At 35.5% G+C, this 22,738-nt stretch overlaps 1 protein-coding gene across 1 annotated transcript; it reads left to right on the forward strand.

Moving 5' to 3' along the window:
• Positions 1-296: 296 nt before the first annotated feature.
• LOC147519011 (manganese-dependent ADP-ribose/CDP-alcohol diphosphatase-like) lies at positions 297-1,878 on the forward strand. Its single transcript, XM_086594829.1, has 2 exons — positions 297-1,284; positions 1,812-1,878. Exon 1 carries the CDS (start codon positions 345-347, stop codon positions 1,266-1,268), a length of 924 nt encoding a protein of 307 aa, XP_086450955.1. The 5' UTR covers positions 297-344; the 3' UTR covers positions 1,269-1,284; positions 1,812-1,878.
• Positions 1,879-22,738: the final 20,860 nt, after the last annotated feature.

Here is a 22,738-nt window from a genome sequence, read left to right on the forward strand (position 1 = left end):
TTCATAATGTTGTTTGTGTTCCTTATTTTCTTCCTTATGACTTCAGCGAAATTTAATATAATCGGGAAGGAAAAGTTAAACTGCATGAAAAGAGAATGGGTATTTCTACTATTATAATATCTAAAATGGGGAAAGTGTATATTGCAGTAAATGTAAATGTTTATCCTGCTAGATACATGTCGATTGGACCAAAAAAGAAATATTGCAGGGAAACAAAAGAACACCACTGCAGAAGAGGTATTCATTTTGAAATTACAGACAACTGCTCTTCTCTTTGAAACTATCCTCTGAAAAGAATGTAACTACAGTTGTAAGCCTCTTCATAGTCCTTAATCTTTAATTTGATGTTAGTACTTTTGTGCCCATCTTCTATTCTAAAACTATACAATTGGGTAATGGATGGGATATGTACGTCACTTTTTCCTTGCTTTTACAGGCACAACATTCAGGTCTTGCAAAGGGTAGTCAAAAAATGGAATGACCATGAAAATCTTAAATTTGCAATAAATGTTGGAGACATAGTTTATGGTTTCCGCCCTAAACCAGAGTCTCTAAATGCTGTGCAAAAAGTTGTTAAGCAATTTGAGACATCTTATTGCCCCATCTACCATATGATTGGCAACCACTGCCTTTACAATCTCCCTTGGAAGGATCTGCTACCTATGCTTAAGATGCCAACTGCCAATGATCATACCTACTATGACTTTTCCCCAACACCGGATTACAGATTTGTGGTTCTTGATGGTTATGACATCAGTGCCATCGGTTGGTCTCATGACCATCCAAAGACAATGGAAGCCCTGAAGATTTTGCAGGAAAAGAATCCAAATTCTGAGAAGAACATCCTAGTAGGAATGGTGGGAGTGGAGAGAAGGTTTTTGATGTTCAATGGAGCAATTGGGAAGGAACAGCTGGAATGGCTTGATAAGATCCTTCAAGTTTCAACCAAACATGAAGAAAAGGTGGTGGTATGCTGCCATATGGCTCTAGATCCTGGAGCAGCAGGCTATGAAGCACTATGTTGTAATTATGATGAGGTCATGGAAGTAATACACAGATATAAATGCGTGAAGGCTTGCATAACAGGCCATGATCACAAGGGTGGGCGCTCAATTGATTCCCATGGTGTTCACCAACAGGTCCTTGAAGCTGCTTTAGAGTGTCCACCAGGCTCGGACGTGTTCGGTTACATAGATGCCTACCCTGACAAATTATCGCTTTTTGGTACTGATAGAATGGCAAGTACTGAAATGGTCTTCAATTCGTAAGGACTGTTAGTAATTGGTAATATTCTTTTCTTTAGTTCCTTATCCCAAAACACAAGGTTTCGTGTTAGAATAATTCTACACTACTAACACATTTTAAGCAAGCGATCATATCTTACAGATTTCTATATACATGTTTTTTTTTCTTAGCATCTTGGTATCCAGTAAGATAAGTCCACATAGTTTTTTATTAGCATCTTGGTGTCCAGTAAGATAAGTTAACGTAGTTTTAGCATGCCAAATTACCAATACTATCTGCTCATTCTATCTTGATGAGAATTATTGTTTGTGGAGTTTAGGGTCAATGTTAACATCTTCTTGAGTTTCCCACATGCTTAGGTGATATTACTAAAGAGCTATTCATTTTGTTGATGCAAGGATTTTTTTTTTTTTTTTTTTTTTTTTTTTTTTAAGCATCTTGCTTTCTTTATTGCCTTTTTTGTAACTCTCGATAGCAGTCTCTTTCTTCATTTACTAATTTTTGTTCATTAACTCATTTATTCTTGATTAAAAAGGTTCTTGATTCCTCTCTCACTCTAAAATCAGGTTCTCAAATCAGTTGGAAAAGCTCTTGGCAAACCGGGTTGAAGCGATCTGTAAGGGTTGGTAAGAGAGGGCTCAGAGAAGCCGCAATGTGCCTCCTGGATCATGATCGCTCTGCTAATATTTTACATACTTCCTTGGCCAAGATCACACACTCGTTTTTCAACCTCAATGAAATGAAGGGATGAAAAGTAACAAGACTCGTGGAAAGAAACATGTGAGCAAGGTTACATCGTTTAAGCAGTTTATTTCGCATGACTTTGATGCAAGTGATGAGTTTTCCTGTTGCTGCTGTCTTAAGGGGTATTGCGTGCGAATTTTATTCCTAAAGATTGTTTGAATGTAAGGCTTCACTGAATCAGATGACTTTATTATCTTAATGAAATGTCATATTGTATCACTCTAAAATGTTGCAGGCCTAATGTGGATTAGGAAGACTTTCTAAAATGAAAATTATTGGACCGATTCAATTTTCTATATGATATTCCATTGACATCCTTCTGATTTTCTATATGATTAGAATATTCCTAAGTCAATTATATTATTCTTGCAGTGGTGATTTTGTGAAGTCCGTCTATTTTGCCTTGGTGTAATTTGTGTGCAATGAGAAGTGGAAACAGATGGATTTTGAAACAAACCAATACTTAGAGTGTGTTTGTTATGATGGAAACACTATGGAAAGGAAAGGAAAATAAGAGTGGTCCACCTTTTCCACAGTTTTTAAGGTATTTGTTTACCCATGGAAAGGAAATGGGTTTTTCCATATGGAAACAAAATCATGGAAATGGAAAAAGTTTTGTGTCCTTAGCTAACCTATGAAATTTTTGTGGAAAGGAAATGAAATAGATAGTTAGGGACTTACTACTAGCACACCCAACAATACAATTATTCCTTTCCATAGCTTTTGCAAACAAACATGATTATTCCTTTCCCCACTTTACCAAACACATACCATTTAAAATTATTTCATTTCCATTCCATTCCATAGTGAACCACCCATTTTATTTCCTTTCCTTTCCACGAGTTAAAATTTAACAAACACACCCTTAGTTTTCAGAAAGCTAGATATGCTTTCGAACGTGGATCTATAATACCAATTTGCGGTCATTTCAAAGTTTGAGATTGAACTATATTTGGATGTTTATGTGGTAAAAATAAGCCAGGTGTCACGCGTAACAATATTACTTGGATAATTTTTTAGTCATGTTATCTATCCATTGGAGTAATCAAATAGTGCACTTGCACAGCAGAGGTTGGAAGACACATTTGGTTGTAAAGCGCAACTAACGTGGAGGATAGAATCATATGTCTGAACGGCTATTCTATTGGGTTTTACTTTCTAAAATGAAAACTGCCTCGCCAAACAGACATACCGTTTCGGCCTATTTTCCAAATTAAAAAGGGGAAAAATGAGCGTATACTGCACTTTTATTGTTTTCCAGAGTTTGGGTGTTGTCTGGATATCGAATGTTTTTTTACAGAAGGTGTTCAATGATTTGGGGTGTTGATGGTTTACTCATTTCTCAGTGCATTTTGATGGTATAATTGCACTCTCTTCCTAATTTTCCATTACATGGAATTACGACTGAGCGTATACTGCACTTTTATTGTTTTCCAGAGTTTGGGTGTTGTCTGGATATCAATTTTTTTTTTACAAAAGGTGTTCAATGATTTCTTCCTAAATCATGTTGTCATTATCGGAGACAGTCATTTATCAACAGTTTTGGTACCAATCAATTTTGAATAGTGGTTACCGTTATATGAACATCTTTTTCCAAGGTTTGACACAATTCTGGTGACCCTATTATTGTCATAATAACTCTTCCTTTAATTGTTTATTTTTTTTTGGCTTTTTTTGTCTTCTCCCTTTTCTTGGTCAAGTGGAGATTCTTCATTGTATCTCACGACTTATTTTCTATGTCGTCTTTGATGTTTTTATTATTACTTTGCGAGTCAACACGTGAGATGCACAATGGATCACGCTTTTAACGCCTCTTAACTCCTTCATTATGCACTCTATCAAAGTACCACATGTGGAGTTGGGTGATAATAGCATTTTCAGAATGGGGACCAACAACCAATGCAATAATTGATCAAAGGATTGTGCGACTAGCTAACGACAGAGTGAAATAGATATAATTCAACGATGTGATTAGCATCCATAATTTCTTCTTTTTTTTCGCCTCCATACAGATGATTTGAAAAAATCACCACTCCGTCATTTGAATCATTCAATCTCCATAAACATGAAATGAGATCCACAATATATTGAAAGTTTTAAATGGCAATCTTGCCACATAGAAATCTTCAGAAAGCTTTTACTTACACATTCAATTCACTCCATATATTATATCTGACATAATAGCTATATAGAACAACTATCAATAGTGTCCAATGTATTTTTTTTTAATTGTTTCTCAATGTGATCATTTCTAAATATACAAAAAAAATAAAAAAAAAAAATATATAATTAAAAAAAAAAATGACATTTGTTAGCTAGCTACAACTTCTTTATCTGTCCAAGCTACCTACTTATTTACACATTCAATTCACTCCACATATTATATCCGCCTTAATATATATATATATATATATATATATATATATATATATATATATATATATATATATATATTTAATTGGGTTTAAATAAGTAGGTAGCTTGGACAGAGAAAGAAATTAGCTACAATTTCTTTAAATAAGTAGGTAGCAAGGCCCAGAGAGAAAGAAATATTTAAACTAACAAAATCAATTTATATATATATATATATATATATATATATATATATATATATATATATATATATATATATAAAGATGGATTAAGCTAGATCATTCTGAAGACAATGATAAAAAAAGGTTATTCTTCTTCCATTTTTTTTTTTTTTTTGAGATATTTTATTCTTCAGTGTAGAATAACAATTATGTTGCACACCATGATATAATATTCTTATATCTTACAGATAGTATACTCATATGAATCCAACAATATTCCTCAATCACATATAAATGCTCGATTGACAAGATAATTACACAACCAGTAGCACAAAGGTTAACTTCATCAACATAATACCTATTTTTTTGGTAAATTAGTTTGTGGCATATGCACTAATATTGACTAAATTACAGGCGGTTAAATACCACTTCGAATATATTTATTCGCACCATGGTAGAGCAGCAAAAATCGAATTGGACAAAGAACACAACTAGTGTATTGAAGTGTGCTTTTCTTATTGAAGTTTTTTGTCAGACCTCAACCTGTATTAATCTAAAACACATTACATAATATATCCATTCAAACAAATGTAATATGTTACTATTTTAATTTACATGCATTTATTCCTTTGATTTTCTCCACCCCAATTTCCTTTCTTAGAACGTGCAACGCACGTACCCATTTACTAGTGAGCATAACTGGTCTAAATGTAATATTATTAAGGAGGTTTTAACTACAATTTTGGGCTCTTATCAAACCACTCCCAAACAGCATTTTGCTTGTCCTCAAGCAAATATGAGAAATTAAAATAAGTGACCAAAAATGGAGTTCTAACTAATCTCGTTTTGCCGAGTGCGATTGCATTGACCATATGCAATAAGGCCTTAAACCACTAGGAATTCCCTAGTGGACGAGTTATAGCCTCGTGAGAGTTTTATAGAGAAGATACTCACAAACTTCATTGATACTACAATGACTAAGAAATAAAATTATTGTTTCCTTATTTATTCTCAGATATCTATACATCTCACTAGCAATGAATAAAGAATAATCTATTCGAAACCTAAGCTAATACATGCATAATAATCAATCATCTACGGATAAACATGTATATAATGAACTATGCTATGAAATGCAATAACATATCAGTTTCTGAAACTTTGGAATAGCGTCCTTAAGTAGGTCCTCACAAATATGTCAAGACAAAAACACTCTGATTTTTCCACTCAAGTTTCGCTCACTCCAATGTGCAGTGGGTGCACTTTACCTTACAATCTCAATGACGTACAAGGAAACCGAAGTCGATCAAACACATCTGCCACTTACTATCACACTAACCTATTCCTAATTGAGCTAGAGGTCTTTATTAGGTGTTGCGGGGATTAGGTGATGATTTTAAGAAGAAAGAAAATGGATATTCAAAAGGACAAGTTTGAGATAATAGGATCTTCAACATATGTAACTAGAGAAAACCTTGTTCTTACTTTGCTTCTACACTTTGTTTCCATCCTTAGCCATTTTTTTCTTTTCTTTTTGGCTTTTGACTCCTTTGATTATGTTTTTGGAGTTCTAACTTTTTATTTTATTTATTTATCTATTTTATTTTCTTTGGATATAAACTTTCTTTTCTTTTCTTATTTGAAGCAACTAACAAATTCTTGGCTTTGCACAGGTTTTTCTCTTTTCTTTTCTTCATTTCATCTCTATTCTCAGACTCATTCAAAACTGGGTAGGCTGATTTTATTTTTATTTTGTTATTATAAAAGGGTAAAAAATTTGTGGTTTATGACAAGGCTAAAAAAAGGCTCAGAGGGGCGACAAGTGGAAAATAATTTCATACAGGTTTGAATTTCTGGCGATATCGATCCAAAAATGGCCTAAATTCTCGCTTAGGATATGGTATAGTGATCAAGCAAGTGGACGTATAATTTCTCTATTCGGAATTTACTTCTCCCTTGTGTCATTACTTAGATATTTCACTCATATAAGGCTTTTAGGCTATATTCTCATAGGATTTGTAGAATAAGTATACTAGCCTAGGTTTCAGAAACTTACTACCAATACAAACATAGATGCTCATGCAATATATTTATGGAAAGATGCAATGATTATTACCTACATATTAGCCTAAATTTCTAAAAACTATTCTAATTTAAGAGCTAAAGTGAAACTTCTAGACTACTATCATCACAGCAAAAGAAATAATACCAATATTCAGTGCAGAGTATAAATACTTTTTATTTTTATTTTTTTACTAAAAAGTAAAGTGCATATTATACATATATATCCTACTCGGTGCCTAATTTTTGCAAATGTTTATATCCCACCCCCAAACAATCAAACACTTTGTCCTCAAAGTGTAAATAGATAAGGAAAAAATTTACCATAGAAACGTGGTAAAAATTAGCAGTACCTGTAATATAAATATTATAAAGATAATATGATAACATGAAGCACAATTAAACTGTTGCGTACTAACTAACACAAATTCTACAGGAGAAACATGATATGCAAAGGGTGGCAAAAAGATTTGAAATGAAATACCAAAATACACCACCCCCAAACAAAATTTGAAAACTCTTTATAAGTTTGAAAATTTTTGTGGCCTATACTCCATTAAGATAGTATTTTACAAAAATTATATGGGTCTTTTAAAGTCAGATTCCCCTAGACTGTGCACACCCCCCAAACAAGTAAGAAACTAGGGTGGCACAAAATAGATGATGCGTGGTCAACTATAAACTAATAGTTGAAAGAGTTGGGGGTCTAGCCATAAAAACATGATACTAAATGCACCCCCAAACAGAATGAAGTTGTATAATTGGAAGCAATCTTGTAGAAGAATGAATGAAAACTTATGCAACCCATCAAAGAACATATGCAAACCATCATGTTGTAGCTGTTTTAAAGAGTTGGAATGACCCAAAAGATGAATTAGTGATACTTTAGGTGAGAAAGGAATGAAGTATGGATCCTAATGTCTTTCATAAGACTCAGATGAGGAAAAATAAGACAAACTAGGTTTCTCACTACACTCAGTCAAAGCTTGGCTCTCAACTATAGAAATGGTATACTCATGGGATTTTGTGCTAGGTAAACACTCACCGTGAGGGTTGAAAAAATTGTAGAGGGTCTCTGAGGCAATTGACTCAAGTGCAAATTCGAGGTTCCTCTGAAATGGTGGGTGAATAGATGGCTTAGTTGTGGTAGATGGTTGGATTTTAGAAGGTGGTAACTTAGGGGGATGGTGGTCGGTTGGTGGTTCATCAGTTGGTGGATCCTCAGCTACTAAACTAAATTAAGATTCACATTGCGCTAAAGAAGTTACTTCGTTTAATTCCTACACATTACCTTGTTCATGCCTTAGATTAAAATTGTTGATTTGTATTTCCTCACTCTCATCCTCTAAAACAATATAAGTTTCCTCAATGACATCATGGTCATCCGACACAAGTCCTAAAGAGTCGTCTTCAAGAATTTCCTCATCTAGGTAGGGTGTGGAGTTAATATAATGGCTAATAGGAGGGTCATGGGAAGGTAATGGTTCGTGAAATTCAGGGTAGGTCTTAACTAGGTCGAATGGTGTGGTAATAGGAATAGGTTGTTTTACTTGTGTGTCGATCTCTAGCAAGATTGAAAGTTCTTTGTTAGGTGTGGGGATCATGGAAATCATCTGGGCTATATTCTAAAGCATAGTTAGGTTCTGAAGCATAGTTTGGGAAATTCGGTTTAGGAAGGCCGGGTGGCGAACTAGATGGGTGGGTAATTTCTGGTATGGTGGAAATGTCTGGCGTAGGTAAGCTTAGCATCTTTAGGTTATGAAGTATTATTTCATTTTGGGCCATTATTTCATCGAATGTTGTTAGCGGAGGGGAAACTTGGTTGTGCGGTTCTGGTTGGTATGATGTTTGATAGTCATAATTATTGGCGAATGGATATGATATGAATCCTTCTTCGGATATGGCGTTTGAGTGACTTTGGTTGATCTCGTACTGTGATGGGTTAGGTTGAGGCTATATAAATATGGGACATGAATGGGCGGTGTGGTCTGGATCTAAACAAATTGTGCATGGAAAAGTGTTTGGTTCATTGTACACACTCATCACGGAACTAGAAGTATACGACACTGGTTGACTCCATGTATAGTTTGGATGACTAGAAAACTCTTGATTGTATTGGTTACTATGAAAATATGAAAATTGAGACTCATAATTAATATTATATCCTATAGTAGGTCCAAACTCTTGGTATGATGGGCACTGAGAAACCCAATGGTAAGGACTACCACAGCATGAACATGGTGAAGGGTTTGCATAATAACCACATGGTTGTTGGTCTACATATTGATATGCCATATTGGTTTTAAAAATATATTCTAGGACAATTAATATGCAAACAAAACTCGATCTAACTATAAATTTCTAGATAGGCATGTGCATTGACGTTTACGATATGTAAGCCTAGATAGTTTTTTCTTACTAGACCTTAATCTCATGCAAGGCTAAGTCCAATATGAAACAAACCACTAACAACACTCAAACAACCCTGATATGCTAGAATGAAAACTCCTTTGACAGAAGAGACGAGGAGTGAAAGAAAGAGTACATGAATGCCTCCTTGCTTCGCATATGAATAGTGTCTTGTATACGCAATCTCAGTGTATTTAAGAAGTTGGAAACACTGAATATAAAATAATTTGAACAAAAGGAGAGTCTACAACTAACCTGTGAATCGGGCTTTCTTCAGAAGGGGCGCGGGCACGCTCAAATATAAGGCAACCAGGGCGCGTGGGAGCTATATATATATATATATTAGAAATAGGCTATCATGTTGTTCCTTAATGGGCTGAGCCTTGAAATTTGAAAATAAAATAGGAAATTAACTTACTAGAAGAAGGGCGCGTACGCGCTTAATATTAGTAAAAAGAGGGTGCGGGCGCGCTTAGAGTGCACAAATCCGGAGAATTCCAGGAGCAATTTTTCTATTTCTGGAAGACAGGCGCGGGCGCGCTCAGATAGATTGTAAATAGGGTGCAGGCGCGCTCCTGAGTACAATTTCAAAATTTTCCAGTAGACTTCCAGGAGCAATTTTCTGTTTTTCTGAAAAACACAAGCACAGTTAGAACCAAACAATGGGTGGGTGGGTGAATTGGGATACGTAAAATTGAAAAACGAAAGGAAACTAATCTAAACAATACTAAGATGGCAGCGGCACCATTTGATAAACTAGAAATAGAGTGTTTCACTCCTACTTAGCTAATTAAACTAGGAAGAAGTAAAAGCTATTCTCTTAGGCTTACATCAAAATTTCTACTCTCGATTATCATGCAATATGTGGAGTAAAGATTTCGTTTCACTCCTAGTTGTTTAGACGTAACAGTTTCAATAGTTTTAACAATTCTACATATATCAATGAGAGTAATGGATTGTAATTATACTAATATGATAAAAATAATTAATTATGAAGATTTAATGGTCTAGTTTATACTAAGGCAATTTACTATTAAGATTTTAAATGGAAAGAAAGGATTAGGGGGATTTGATATTCACCTAGATAAATTCCAAATATGTTAGTGTAGATTATTGCAACCCTAACTAATAAAGATTAAGTATTTGATCCCTAACTATTCATGGCATCTCTAACCAAATAATAATTAGCATGAGAAGAAGTTTAACCCATTCTCATGGTGAATAAATTAACCTCTAGATACGGCTTGCAGAAGTTATGTTGACTTTTCTGCTCTATTTCTGCCCGCGTTGACTTTGACTTTTCAGTTTTGACTGGGCTTTAAAAAGGCTTTTTCTCCTTGAAACTTGGGCTTTAACCATAGAACTTTTAGCAACTAACCTTTGGTCCTTTCTCTTGCAAAAGTGACATATTTCTTTACATATTTGACTTCAAGACCTGAAATACACAAAAACACATAAACAGTACTAACTCTTATTTATTATAAGCATAATTGGTCTAAATGTAATATTATTAAAGAGGTTTTAACTACAATTTTGGGCTCTTATCAGGTGGACACAAGCCAAGGGCCCCACCTTTGCTGGCTATGGCCCATGGGGAATTGTGCCTAGTTAGTCATGAGTGGTGACGTTTCTTTTAGGGCCTAGGTGATGGTAAATGGACTATGGGTATTTTTTGTTAGGCGAACCATTGTTTTATGGTATAGGGAATAGGGATATTGCTTGAGTTAGTAGTTTGGCGCCATTTTCCAAGTCCATGATTTAGTGCTAAACCATGCTTATTTTTATTTTATTTTTGCTAAGTAGGATTGAAACTCATTAATGAGAAAAACATAAAAGAAAAGAATTGCACAGTGTTGGAGATTAAGGAGTGCTAGCCTCCTACATCACCAGTGCACACTTAAGCAAACCTATAGTAGATTTCGTCTAGTACCTCCCATTTATAGACCCATAGGGGTCTACCATCGCATATGTTACTGTTACTGGTACCTAATTCTACTCCAAAATTTGTGGCTTTATCAGTAGTAAAATTCACCTCTTGCCAGGTACTAGTGATAGTACAAACGGTCAATTTGGTCTGCAATTCTCTCTATCGATATTTGTTTCAATTGCCATGGAATTTTGCCAGAATTGAATGCGGTTACCACTGCTCTTGAGTCGGATTCGACCCAAATGGATGCTCGACCTTTACTGACTGCAATCTCCATGCCTTCAAGTATAGCAGTACACTCGGCCATGTAGTTTGTTGCAATGCCAATGTTTCTACTGTAGACAAAGACAAACTCACCATTTAAGTTTCTACCAGCAACACTAACATCAACTTCTCCAGGATTGTTCTTTGCAGCTCCATCTGTATTGACCTTACTCACATTTGCATTAGACAAATTCCATCTACATGCATGGCATAATGCGTGGAGCAACGCATTTCTTGTTTTACCATCAATTCCCCAGTTGTGGAGAACGTCCTTGTCATGTGGCTTGCTGAAGCTTTTGGAAAGAGGCTAGAGACAGTTGTGAGAATCTAGGGGTGGCAATGGGTCGTGTTAGGTCGGGTTTGTGTCGTGTCATATTCGGGTCACGTGTTAGGAGAGCAAACCCAAACCCGACCCAATTACATATCGTGTCGAGTTTGTCAAACCCAAACCCAACCCGCCTATATAGCGGGTTACCCAACGGGTCAATTTCATATCAGTTTCGGATTGGATTCACAGACAACTTGTATGCAAAATATTTAGTATTTTACGATTTTATTTATAAATATATATATTAATTCTCAAAAACCATCCATAATTTTAATTACATATTAATGAAAATTGAATAATGAAACATTTTTTTTTTATTGGCAAGCATGTTTTAAATGAGATCAGTAACTCTTTGATACTGGCGGGGTTCAAGCCCTAGACCTCTGGTATCATCACCCAAAGGTTTTACCGATTTTGTTAATCGACACCTGCATAATGAAACATATCTTTATTGAATGAATCAATATGATAGATAATCCTTCTCTTTTTAGTCGTTTATTGTAGGTAGTTGGGATGATAGATGAGATTTTATATCAGTTTTAGATCAGGTTCACAAACAACCTATATGCAAAATATTTAGTATTTCACGATTTTATTTATCAAAAAAACATATTTAAAAAATATATATATGTATTAATTCTAAAAAACCATCCATAATTCAATTACATATTAATGAAAATTGAATAACAAAACATATATTTATCGAATGAATCAATATGACGGCTAATCCTTCTCCTTTTAGTCGTTTATTTTAGGTTGTTGGGGTAATGAAATTTATCTTAAAACAGGTTATACAGGTCACGGGTTGATGACCCGACCCATTAGACCCGAGAACTAATTGTGTCTACTAACGAGTTACTCGGGTTAACATATGTGACCCTAACCCAACCCATTTATTTGACGGGTTTGGCAGGTCAACCCTTAAATGACCCAAAAACCTTTTTTCCCAACCCAAACCCGCTAATTTTGTGTCGTGTACAAAAATGCCACCCCTATGAGAATCTGCCTTCTTACAAAACTCTTACAAAAACTGAGACTACTTTGAGAGTTCTCATGAAAAATTTTGTTTATGTTTTTTCACAATGCCACCATACCCCCTAGTATAGCCGCCAACCAAATGTCACAAATTAAAGAACTTGAACTCTTCCATTTGTCTATAGCATCATTGAAGTTCCAAAAATATATTGCGACATGAAATTTTGTTGCTATCCAATTCCACAACTCGCGAGCTAGGGGACAAAACCACAACAAATGATCAATGTCCTCGGCATCCGTAGGTCAAACACAACATCTTGAAGCAAGATGTGTATGCCTTTTCTTCTAACTGCTTCCTAAGTAGCAGCACATTTATGTACCAGTTTCCATGCAATTGCGGACAGCTGTGGATGAATGAAACTTCTCCATACTATCTTACTCCACCTCACTATAGGTTTCTTCATTCTTATCTCCTCAAAAGCCGATTTGACCGAAAAGACCCCTTTCAAATCAGGCGTCCACAATCTTTCATCCTCCATGGCACTATTTGGTTTAGGCAATGAATTGATGTCAATGCCATGTTCATCCAGCAGTATTTGTAGCTAATCAAGAATCATCTAGTTATTCTCTTCAACAATGAGATTAAGTGTAGCATTACATCCTTTCTGAGTATCGCTACTGAGATTCATAATGTACTATAGAGATTGTCCATGCACCCAATTGTCTCTCCATAAATCTATCTTCTTACCATTGCCGATGTATATACCATTAAGTTCTTGGTAATATTTCAACTAGAGCCATCTTTATGCCAGACCAGATACTACTTGGTAGCAAATCGTCTCTCCATCCTTGTTGAAGAATTTTTTTCTCATAAACTCAGCAAAGTCACCATCATCATTTAGTACATTCCAGGCAATCTTCATGAGCATGGCCATATTTGTCTCCCTCAACTTTTTGATACCGAGACCTACTTCTTGCAACGGAGTGCATACACTATCCCAATTAACAGTGGTGGCTTTCTTCACATTTGGATCACCATACCATAAAAGTTTCTTATAGTCCTTTCTGCTACTTTGATAGCACTAATAGGCCACCTGTATACTACAACCATGCTTAATTTATTCAAATAAAGTTTTAAAATTTTAATACGTCCACGATTTTAGTGGCTCTAAATCTCACCTAAAACGGATCGGATCAGTTTCTCCTGTTGCATGATGTATTAGCTTACTTACATAGTTACATGTTATCAAATAATGTATTTTAATTTTAATTTTTAATTTTTCATAAGTTGGGTCACAGATCTAATTTATCTAGTTCACTATTGATGTACTAATATATATATTGCAGTGTTGCAATAGACATATTCAATCTCTTTTTCTTTAATCAAGATTCAAGAGTGAGCATTTACAGCAGCATTTTGCAAAATCATTTTTTTTTTTTGAAAAGATGCTGGGATTTTGCAGATCCCCTTATGTATTATAACCTTTCATAAGTTAACATTACATCATCCTCTACTATAGAATTCAACTTAATACATAAATGAGGAATAAAAACAACAGGCTCCATATTTTCGCCTAACGAGAGTTTTGCAAGGTGATCTGCAGCTCTATTTTCTTCTCATAATACATGGATAAAAAAGACATCAACTAAGGAAAGCATAAGTCTTCTAATGGTAGCCACCAGATTCCAGCACTGCCATGGTGAAGTCTCGATATCTTTAAGAATTTGGATAGCTCTTAGTGAGTCAGATGCCACTATGATCCTCCTATAGCCAAGCTCTATACATAGACTAATCCCAATATGAATAGCCTTTAATTCTTGAAACAGGATTGAGTGCACATCTCCTCCTCCAGAAAATGAAAAAATGACATGACCTTGTTCATTTCGAGCCATACCACCATATCCTACATCCTCCATATTCATTGAACCGTCACAATTCAACTTAATATAACATGTAGGTGGGAGTAGCCATCTAACCTGTTTGGCTGTTGCCTTCTTATATTTGAAAGAGAGTCCAATTTGATCAACAAAAACTCGTAAGCATATAGAATCTTTAAGCTCCTCCACTTGGATGTACCTCCAAGTAATGCTTCATATCCCTCAACAACATGTTACTGATGACTGTCGGGTTTGAAAACATTCCATTAAACCTTCTGTTATTACGTTCAGTCCAGATGTAACCTATGGTAGCACATATATACACTTTGATCAATTCCGCCTTTTGTGATTTTCCTCGTACCATATTGATGAGATTGCACCACTCCTTATTTGAATGATAAACTTGTCTCCCCAAGCCAATAGCATGCTTTACATTATCCCAAATCTCTTTAGTAAAGGAGCAATCGGAGTACAAATGCTTAGAATTTTCTCTGCTATTGTTGCAAAAACAGCATGAAGAAGTCTGCAGAACTTTCTTATACACTAGTCTATCCTGTGTAGGCATACTTCTAGAGAATAATTGCCAAGCGTTGAAAGAATATTTAGGAATCACCAACCTCCCCCAAACAAGATTTGACCATTTAACTTTGTTTTGTTTCCTTCTCAAAGATGAATAAGCAGATTTGATAGAGAATGTACCTGTTGGTGTTTCTGTCCATATCACTTGGTCCTCTGAGAGCTCTGAGAAAATGTCCACTTTAAGAATATTTTATTTGCTTGATATTTCTTTCAGGTAGTGCTTGAACTAGGGAGTTCCATCGACCATGTTCTATGAGATCACTTACAATGGCATTCTCTGGTAGATTGATGGTGTTTTTTTGCCTCACTGTTGTTCCATAAAGGCTCCTTTAGACACCAAATATCATGCCAGAGAGAAGTTTGAGAACCTTTAGCGATGATATATTTGGTATATAGTTAAGCATATTTTATGCATTTAAGGATTGATCTCCATGACCATGAGCAATCTTGTGGAATTTTCATAGTCAAGAAAAATTTAGACTTAATATGCTCCCTCCGATTCATATCCATTTCACCCATATGTTCTTTTCCTTACTAACAATCTTGAAAATCAAACCACAAAGAGCACTTCTGTTCCATATGATAGGATCAATGATGCCCGAACCTCCTTCAATTTTGGAATACAGTAGGTTACCTCTTGAAGTTTGATGCATCTTAGCCTCCATGAGTGGACCACTCCATAGGAATTTGATACAAAGCTTAGAAATCTTAAGCAGGACACATTTAGGAAGCAAGAATGTTCTAGCCCAATATGAATGAAAAGACATGAAGATAGACTGAATGAGTTGCAATCTTCCAGCATGACTAAGATTCTTGCACTTTCATTTGGTAATCTTGCATGATACCTTTTCAAGAAGAGGTAGGCAATCTCTAATGCTGATTCTAGTAGATACTAAAGGATGTTAGAAAAATAGATTTGTACAAATCAATTGAGATATGAATGAGTTATTTGTCTACCAAGTTACCCCACTTGAGATGAAATGAGTTTCTCTTGAAACAGTATGTAAAGTGAGAAAAACCTTTTCGAAATGGTGCACTATTCAAAAAAGTGCATTATGCCGAAAAAGTGCAACCTTTCAAAATGTGCACTGATTCAAAATAGTGCTTCATGCCGAAAAGGTGTAACCTTTCGAAATAGGCACTAGTTCGAAATAGTGCTATATGCCGAAATAGTGTGTCCTTTCGAAACATGTGACTTTTCAAAGAGTTGCTTACTTTTTCCCAAGAGTCACTATGTTGTTTCGAAGAGGCACCACTCACCTATAAATAGTGGATGAATTTGGAGAGAAAGACACACCAGATCACACGAGTCAAAATTATGTTGTGTGTTCGCTGATTCTATAGAATTGAAGTGCTAGCTTTCTATAGAAGGAAATCCGTTCTATCTTGGGAGACAGTTTCCCATCAACCTTCAAGCACCGTGAGGGGGAAAATCTGTCTTAAGGACATAGTGAATCTTCACTAGGCTCGGATTTAATAATTGGTAAATTAAGTTCATTAGTTGAACTAAAGGTTTGTTCATGATATATTTGTTATATCAATTTGATTTTCTTGTTTACTTAACAATAAGTATATTTTTGGAATAAGTTTCCTACAAACTTAAGACATATTTTTTTTTTCCTTGAATTAATTTGGTCGAATTAATTTTGGCTATAATTATTGTTTAGTACAAATGCACTAACAATTTTGAAGCGAATTTCGTTCTTTATTGGTAAAGACGTTAACGGAAAAGATTGTAATGTGGCAAAAAAATTTATCACCATAAATACTGGATTTGACGCATGGAATTGGTACAAATATCAGGTATGTCATATGTGAATTGGATTTCTTTGATAGCGCCAAAAATGGTATTTGCATAACCACAGGGCAGTTGCTTCTCGTTGGTTAAAGTGGAGTTTGTTAATCAATTTACGTTACAATTGTGGAAAGTTGCGAACAGGTACATTTTTTTTTTCCAAACCCGTTATGTTGGCAGTTATATTTGTTATGAATAAGACGGTTTAAGGTACAAATTTAGAGAGTCTAATGTCCTAACTGCTAGACTTACTTAATAGATGACATGTGTTAGAAAGTACAAGTGCACAGGCTAAACTAACGATTCAACTTTAATAAAGGTTTTGTACCTATTACTCTATTAGAGAATTGTTATGTTCTCCACGTGACTTTCAAAGCAAATTGTTTCTACACGGTAAAAGATAGAAGTAGACAATCGTTTCTAATTAAAGTCTCGAGGTTTTGAATTATCGACTTTTACCAGTTGGTAATAACCAGTAAGAGAGTCACAACAATGCTATAAAGTGATAAAGTATTTTAATCATTGATGTGATCAAGGACAAAACGGTGAAAAACTGAAGTCATTCATTGGTTCCAGTATTGAACCGACACAAAGGAAATTTGACAACAGGTTATTTTTCACACTTTCTATTTTTGAACCTTCTGAAAAGGACATCTAATGCACCGTTCTTTCTCTCTCAAATAGAAGCAAGTTGACATATTAGTTTGTGAGTGTATCTTTTTTATAGAATTCGTTTCTCTTGTTTGGTTTTAAAGAATAACAAAGTGTGTTTCTATTTCAAAATAGAAATGACAACACCACCAGGTTCTCCTATTCATGTTGTTCTTATTTCATTTGCTAGACCTACTAGTTCGTTGAATGGTATGAACATTTTGGTCCCCGATGACGACCTTATGTTCATAGAAGTGGAACTCAACAACTACAGGTGTCTACTAGCAATGGTGGATACTGGTTCAACTCATACCTTAATCTCTGAGTATGTATCCGAGGCTATTGGATTGAAACTCGCAGAATGTACAGGCTCTATGAGAGGCTTGAACCAAGAAGCCGAACTGGTAAAAGGACTCACTTTGGAAGTTGACATTAAGATGCACAACTGGCGAGGAAAGGTGGACCTGACGGTAGCTCGCTTAGACCATTTTCAAGTCATTCTTGGAATGGACTTTTTGAAAGAGAACAAGGTGGTAGTAATGCCACACTTGGGGGGAATTATGATCCAAGATTCCAAGAATCCTTGTTTCATTCCAGATGTTAGGAATGGCTGGTGCTAAAAGGGTTCTAAAAATATTTTATTATTTGTAAGATGTATGTGTTTTACTATTGCGCCAAAGAGTGCCAATAAAGAAGATTGTTTAAGATATTGTTCTGTAAGCATACTTGTCAGCAAAATTGAGGTCTTAGAAGTGTTTCGACACTATATGAATGATATGTGACATTCTTTAACAAGATGCATCACTTGCTAAACATATATTTAAATGGTTTTCCAATTTATTGACTTTGTCATGAGAAATTGGAAAATGTGGGGGATTATGAATCTCCTTGAATTAATTAATTCAAAATTAGAAATTTGTTGAAGCATTACTCAAAAGACATCAAATGTGGTGTTTTACTCTATGAGAGATGCATAAATTTCTTGGAAATCCTCAAAGCAAACGTGTATAGCAAGGTCTATTATGGAATCAGAATTCATAGTGTTGGACAAGGTTGGAGAAGAAACTGAGTGGCTTCGAAATTTCTTAGAGGATATTCCAAACTGGGCTAAACCTGTGCCAGCAGTGTGTATACATTGTGACAGGCAATCTGCTATTGATAGAGTACAGAGTAGCATGTATAACGGGAAGTCTCGACACATACGTCGTAGACATAACATCGTTAGACAATTGCTCTCAAATGGAGTTATCTCAATCGACTATGTAAGGTCAAAAGATAACATTGCGGATCCGCTTACAAAAGGTTTAACAAGAGAGCAAGTTGAAAGATTATCAAGGGGAATGGGCTTAAAGCCTTTGAGATAATCAATCAAGAGTCCTCATAATGGAAAAACCAACCTAGTTGACTGGAGATCCCAAGATCTAGGTTCAATGGGCTAACTGAATTATGTTTGTGACTCAGTTAGCACTGGAGAGTAATATTATACTCTAACCAATTCCTATATAAGACAGTGCATATCTGCCGCGAGAACTAGGATAAGTCAAGCTTTTAATGATTTACTATATTGTCACAGCCCGAATTTCTAAACAATTAAAAAAAAATGAATAATTGAAATATAAATATCTCAACCATTACTTGGTTCAATTGTCTAAAAACTCAGGCTATGACGGGGGGATACAACACATGTCAAAACCTACATCACAACAGGATCAACTTAACAACAAAAATCTCCAAATTCCTCAACTATCACTTTATTAAAAACTTTCTTCCATCCCAATACAAACATAAACAAACTTTAAGAATAACAGGTCTTCAACATTGTATTTCATGTCATATGAAAAATGTAACCTACGTTATTACATCCTTCCAAAAGATCAGACCTAATAAACTAAACTCCCAGACTGCTCCAGGCGAGAATCCCAATCACACGCCGCAATTCCACTGTCTTCCACCTATGTTCCCAAGAACACACCCACGTTGCCAAAACAAAGCAAACATGGGTCAGCAAAATGGAATTTGCTGGTATGAGTAGACTAACCACAGATAAACATTATCATACTTTAATTATCCAACCAACACTTTAACTCTATCATGACATAATCATTCTCAGCTTGGAAGACAGGTAGTTCCGTCATCTCAACTGGCATAGTTCTTCCTAAGCAAAACTTGTATTATCTTAACTCATTCAAATCACTCGTTTTAATATCTAAATCATTGCATTAAAACTTACCGATATCCATTCTTTGTATAAAAGGGTAGGACCGGCCCCTCAAGACAAAATGTTATTAAGTCCTACCCTCCAAAAAAAGAAAGTTAGAACTTCTATATATCATATGTAGATATTATATTAGGTATTCAAAAGGAAACCCAAACACTCACATAATCAAATTAATACCACTAACTAACCCAAGGCCGAATACCTTAGTTCCTCTCTAGGGGCTGGTCAAACAATCACGGTCATTCATGGCACATTCAATGAATACCGGGTCATTCATGGCACATTCAATGAATACCTCTATATAACATTAACGGGCCATTTATGGCACATTCAATAAATGCCCACCTAACATATGACATCAACAGTCATAAAACTCAATTCCAAAACTTGAGTCGTGGAGTTCTAAAAGAGTGCGGTAAATTTATTTACGCATTATTGAACTTTATTTTATATATAATTTAAGATAACGAATGAGTATCTTGATTCCTGTATTTTTTATTTACGCGTTATTAATTTCAGGGATGTCTTAGTGTCATAACGTTGCATATTATAAAATACTGCAAAATCACATAGTAGTTAATACACATACACACGTATATATAGAGGTCTTAGCCTAAAGTTAACTATGCTAATAGCCCTAGATCTATCTTAATAACCCAAATCATAATCCGAGTTAAAATGTCAAATTGGGTTAATTGGTCAAAGTCAACCCTAGTCAAAAGTCAACTCTTGTCAAAGTCAACTCATCATGGTCAAAGTCAAAGGTGCATGGCTCAAGGGCTCATGACGAAGGTAATGGTTCGGACCCAACTGGCCAAGCCCAAAACTTAGAACCCGAAAGTCTAAAAGTTGGAAGACCCAAATAGATCCATTTTAAGTCCTATGGACTGGCCCCAAACAATATTAGCAATGGCCCAAAAACTTTAGACTGAACTGGTCCACAATTTCAAATGAAACGGGCCCATAGACTAATATTAGAACTGGTCCCAAAACTTAATTAAATTGGGCCCAAACAAAACAACCAAAATCGGGCCCAAAAACTTTAAAATAGAATCGGGCCTAAAACTTAAAATAGAATCGGGCCTAACATAACATATAAAGTTTATGGCCCAGCCAAACAGCTAAGGCCCAAGCCCACACCGAAATCACTGTTCATCTTCTCCCTAGCTACTACCACTAGCAGCCACCAAAAACCGCCGGCCACCATTCTCCTCTTCCATCAAATCGGTTTTATACCAAATCAAAAACCAACCGACTTTAACAAAAGCGAAAACCGAAAATCATAGAAACCAAAAACTATTCCTAAATCTAGATCTGGAATTTCGGCCTCCATTAGAGCTTGTTCCAAGCTCAAATCGACAGCCCCAACCATCCCCACTACCACCAAACATCATCCCATCAACCCACAATACCACAAACACGGTCAAAAACACGAAAATCACAATAAAAACAAATTTCGATCTCAAGAATGGCGTTAGAGCCATTAAAGCTTCCCTCAAAGCTTTGGCAACACCTTGACATCACCCAAAACAAAACAACAATAACCCATTCAAGCCGACCAATAACCGGACAGCGACGCCATAAAAATCTGTTTCTCACCTTCGATGACCTCCAAAAATTCGAAACCGACCTCACCCAATCATCCAATCAACAATCCACCTTCAATACAATATACCCAACACTACATAACCATAGGAGTTTAAAACCCACACAAAACAAAGAGTTAAAACTATGTTGGGCCGATTTACGTGAGGTCGGCGCCATTGACTCTGTTCAAAGTTTGAACAGAGCTCCACGATTCAAATAAAGACAAGAGTACAGTTCATTAATTACAAATCCAAAATTTCAATAAAGTTTAATAAAACGGATGGCACGAAGTCCAATACAACGGATAATGAGCGATCATCAATACATAGAAAACCATAAGTTCGGTTGAAATAGCAAAATAGCTACTCACCTTAACTAATTATTTCGGACGAATTTTCCTAGCCCGAATCGTCGTGCTCCACCTCTCCAACAAAACCAACTTCTTTCTCTGCCTCCATTTTTTATTTTATTATCTTCAAAACCCTATTCTCTAGAACAATGTGTTTTATATACTTGGTCCTAAACCCAAGCCCAACACCGACTTCGGCCCAAAACCAAGCCCACGTATCCCGAGTCCAATCAGACGAATTTTTAAAATAAACAATTAAATTAATTAATTAAATAGAAAAATACGTATAAAAAAACACGGGGTGTTATATATATCTTGGAAAGTTATATTATCCAAGTGGAGTATTGCAGGATACTCTTTATAGAAATCACCTATGTTAGTGCGAAGTAGGGCCACTTCTATGAGAATTTTAAAGGCAAATGTCTCAAAAGCACTATCTGAAACCAAGAAGTGTTCAAGGCCAAAATGAACACAAACGTGAGAACCAACAGTATTCGAGAAGGTACTGCGTGAAAATGATTGTCTAGGCTTATACAAACGGATGACAGTTCAAGGACATTAATTGAAGTCTACTGATCGTCCAATTAAATCTGATCGTCTTTCACTAAGGCAAGTTCAAGGCCTCCCATGCTACTTGACCTGATGCGGTATCTTTTCATTTGTAAAATAACAGAAATCCGATGTTTTTGCTAGAAGAAGCCAAATCTTCATTCATATGGGGGATTGTTAGAAAAATAGATTTGTACAAATCCATTGAGATATGAATGAGTTATTTGTCTCCCAAGTTACCCCACTTGAGATGAAATGGATTTCTCTTGAAACAGTACGTAAAGTGAGAAAAATCTTTTCGAAATGGTGCACTGGTTCGAAATAGTGCATTATGCCAAAAAAGTGCGACCTTTCAAAATGTGCACTGGTTCGAAATAGTGCATCATGCCGAAAAGGTGTAACCTTTCGAAATAGGCACTGGTTTGAAACAGTGTTATATACCGAAATAGTGTGTCCTTTCGAAACATGTGATTTTTTAAAGAGTTGCTTACTTTTTTCCAAGAGTCACTATGTTGTTTAGAAGAGGCACCACTCATTTATAAATAGTGGATGAATTTAGAGAGAAAGACACACCAAATCATACAGAGTTCTGAACTTTCTCTTCTGCCCATGTTCTTAGTCAAATACTATGTTGTGTTCGTTGAT

Source organism: Coptis chinensis, chromosome 2 (assembly GCF_015680905.1).
Source record: "Coptis chinensis isolate HL-2020 chromosome 2, ASM1568090v1, whole genome shotgun sequence".
NCBI classification, from domain to species: Eukaryota; Viridiplantae; Streptophyta; class Magnoliopsida; order Ranunculales; family Ranunculaceae; genus Coptis; species Coptis chinensis.

Coding starts and splice junctions, on each gene's coding strand:
- LOC147519011 (XM_086594829.1), top strand. CDS start 345: ATGTTAGTACTTTTGTGCCCATCTTCTATTCTAAAACTATACAATTGG.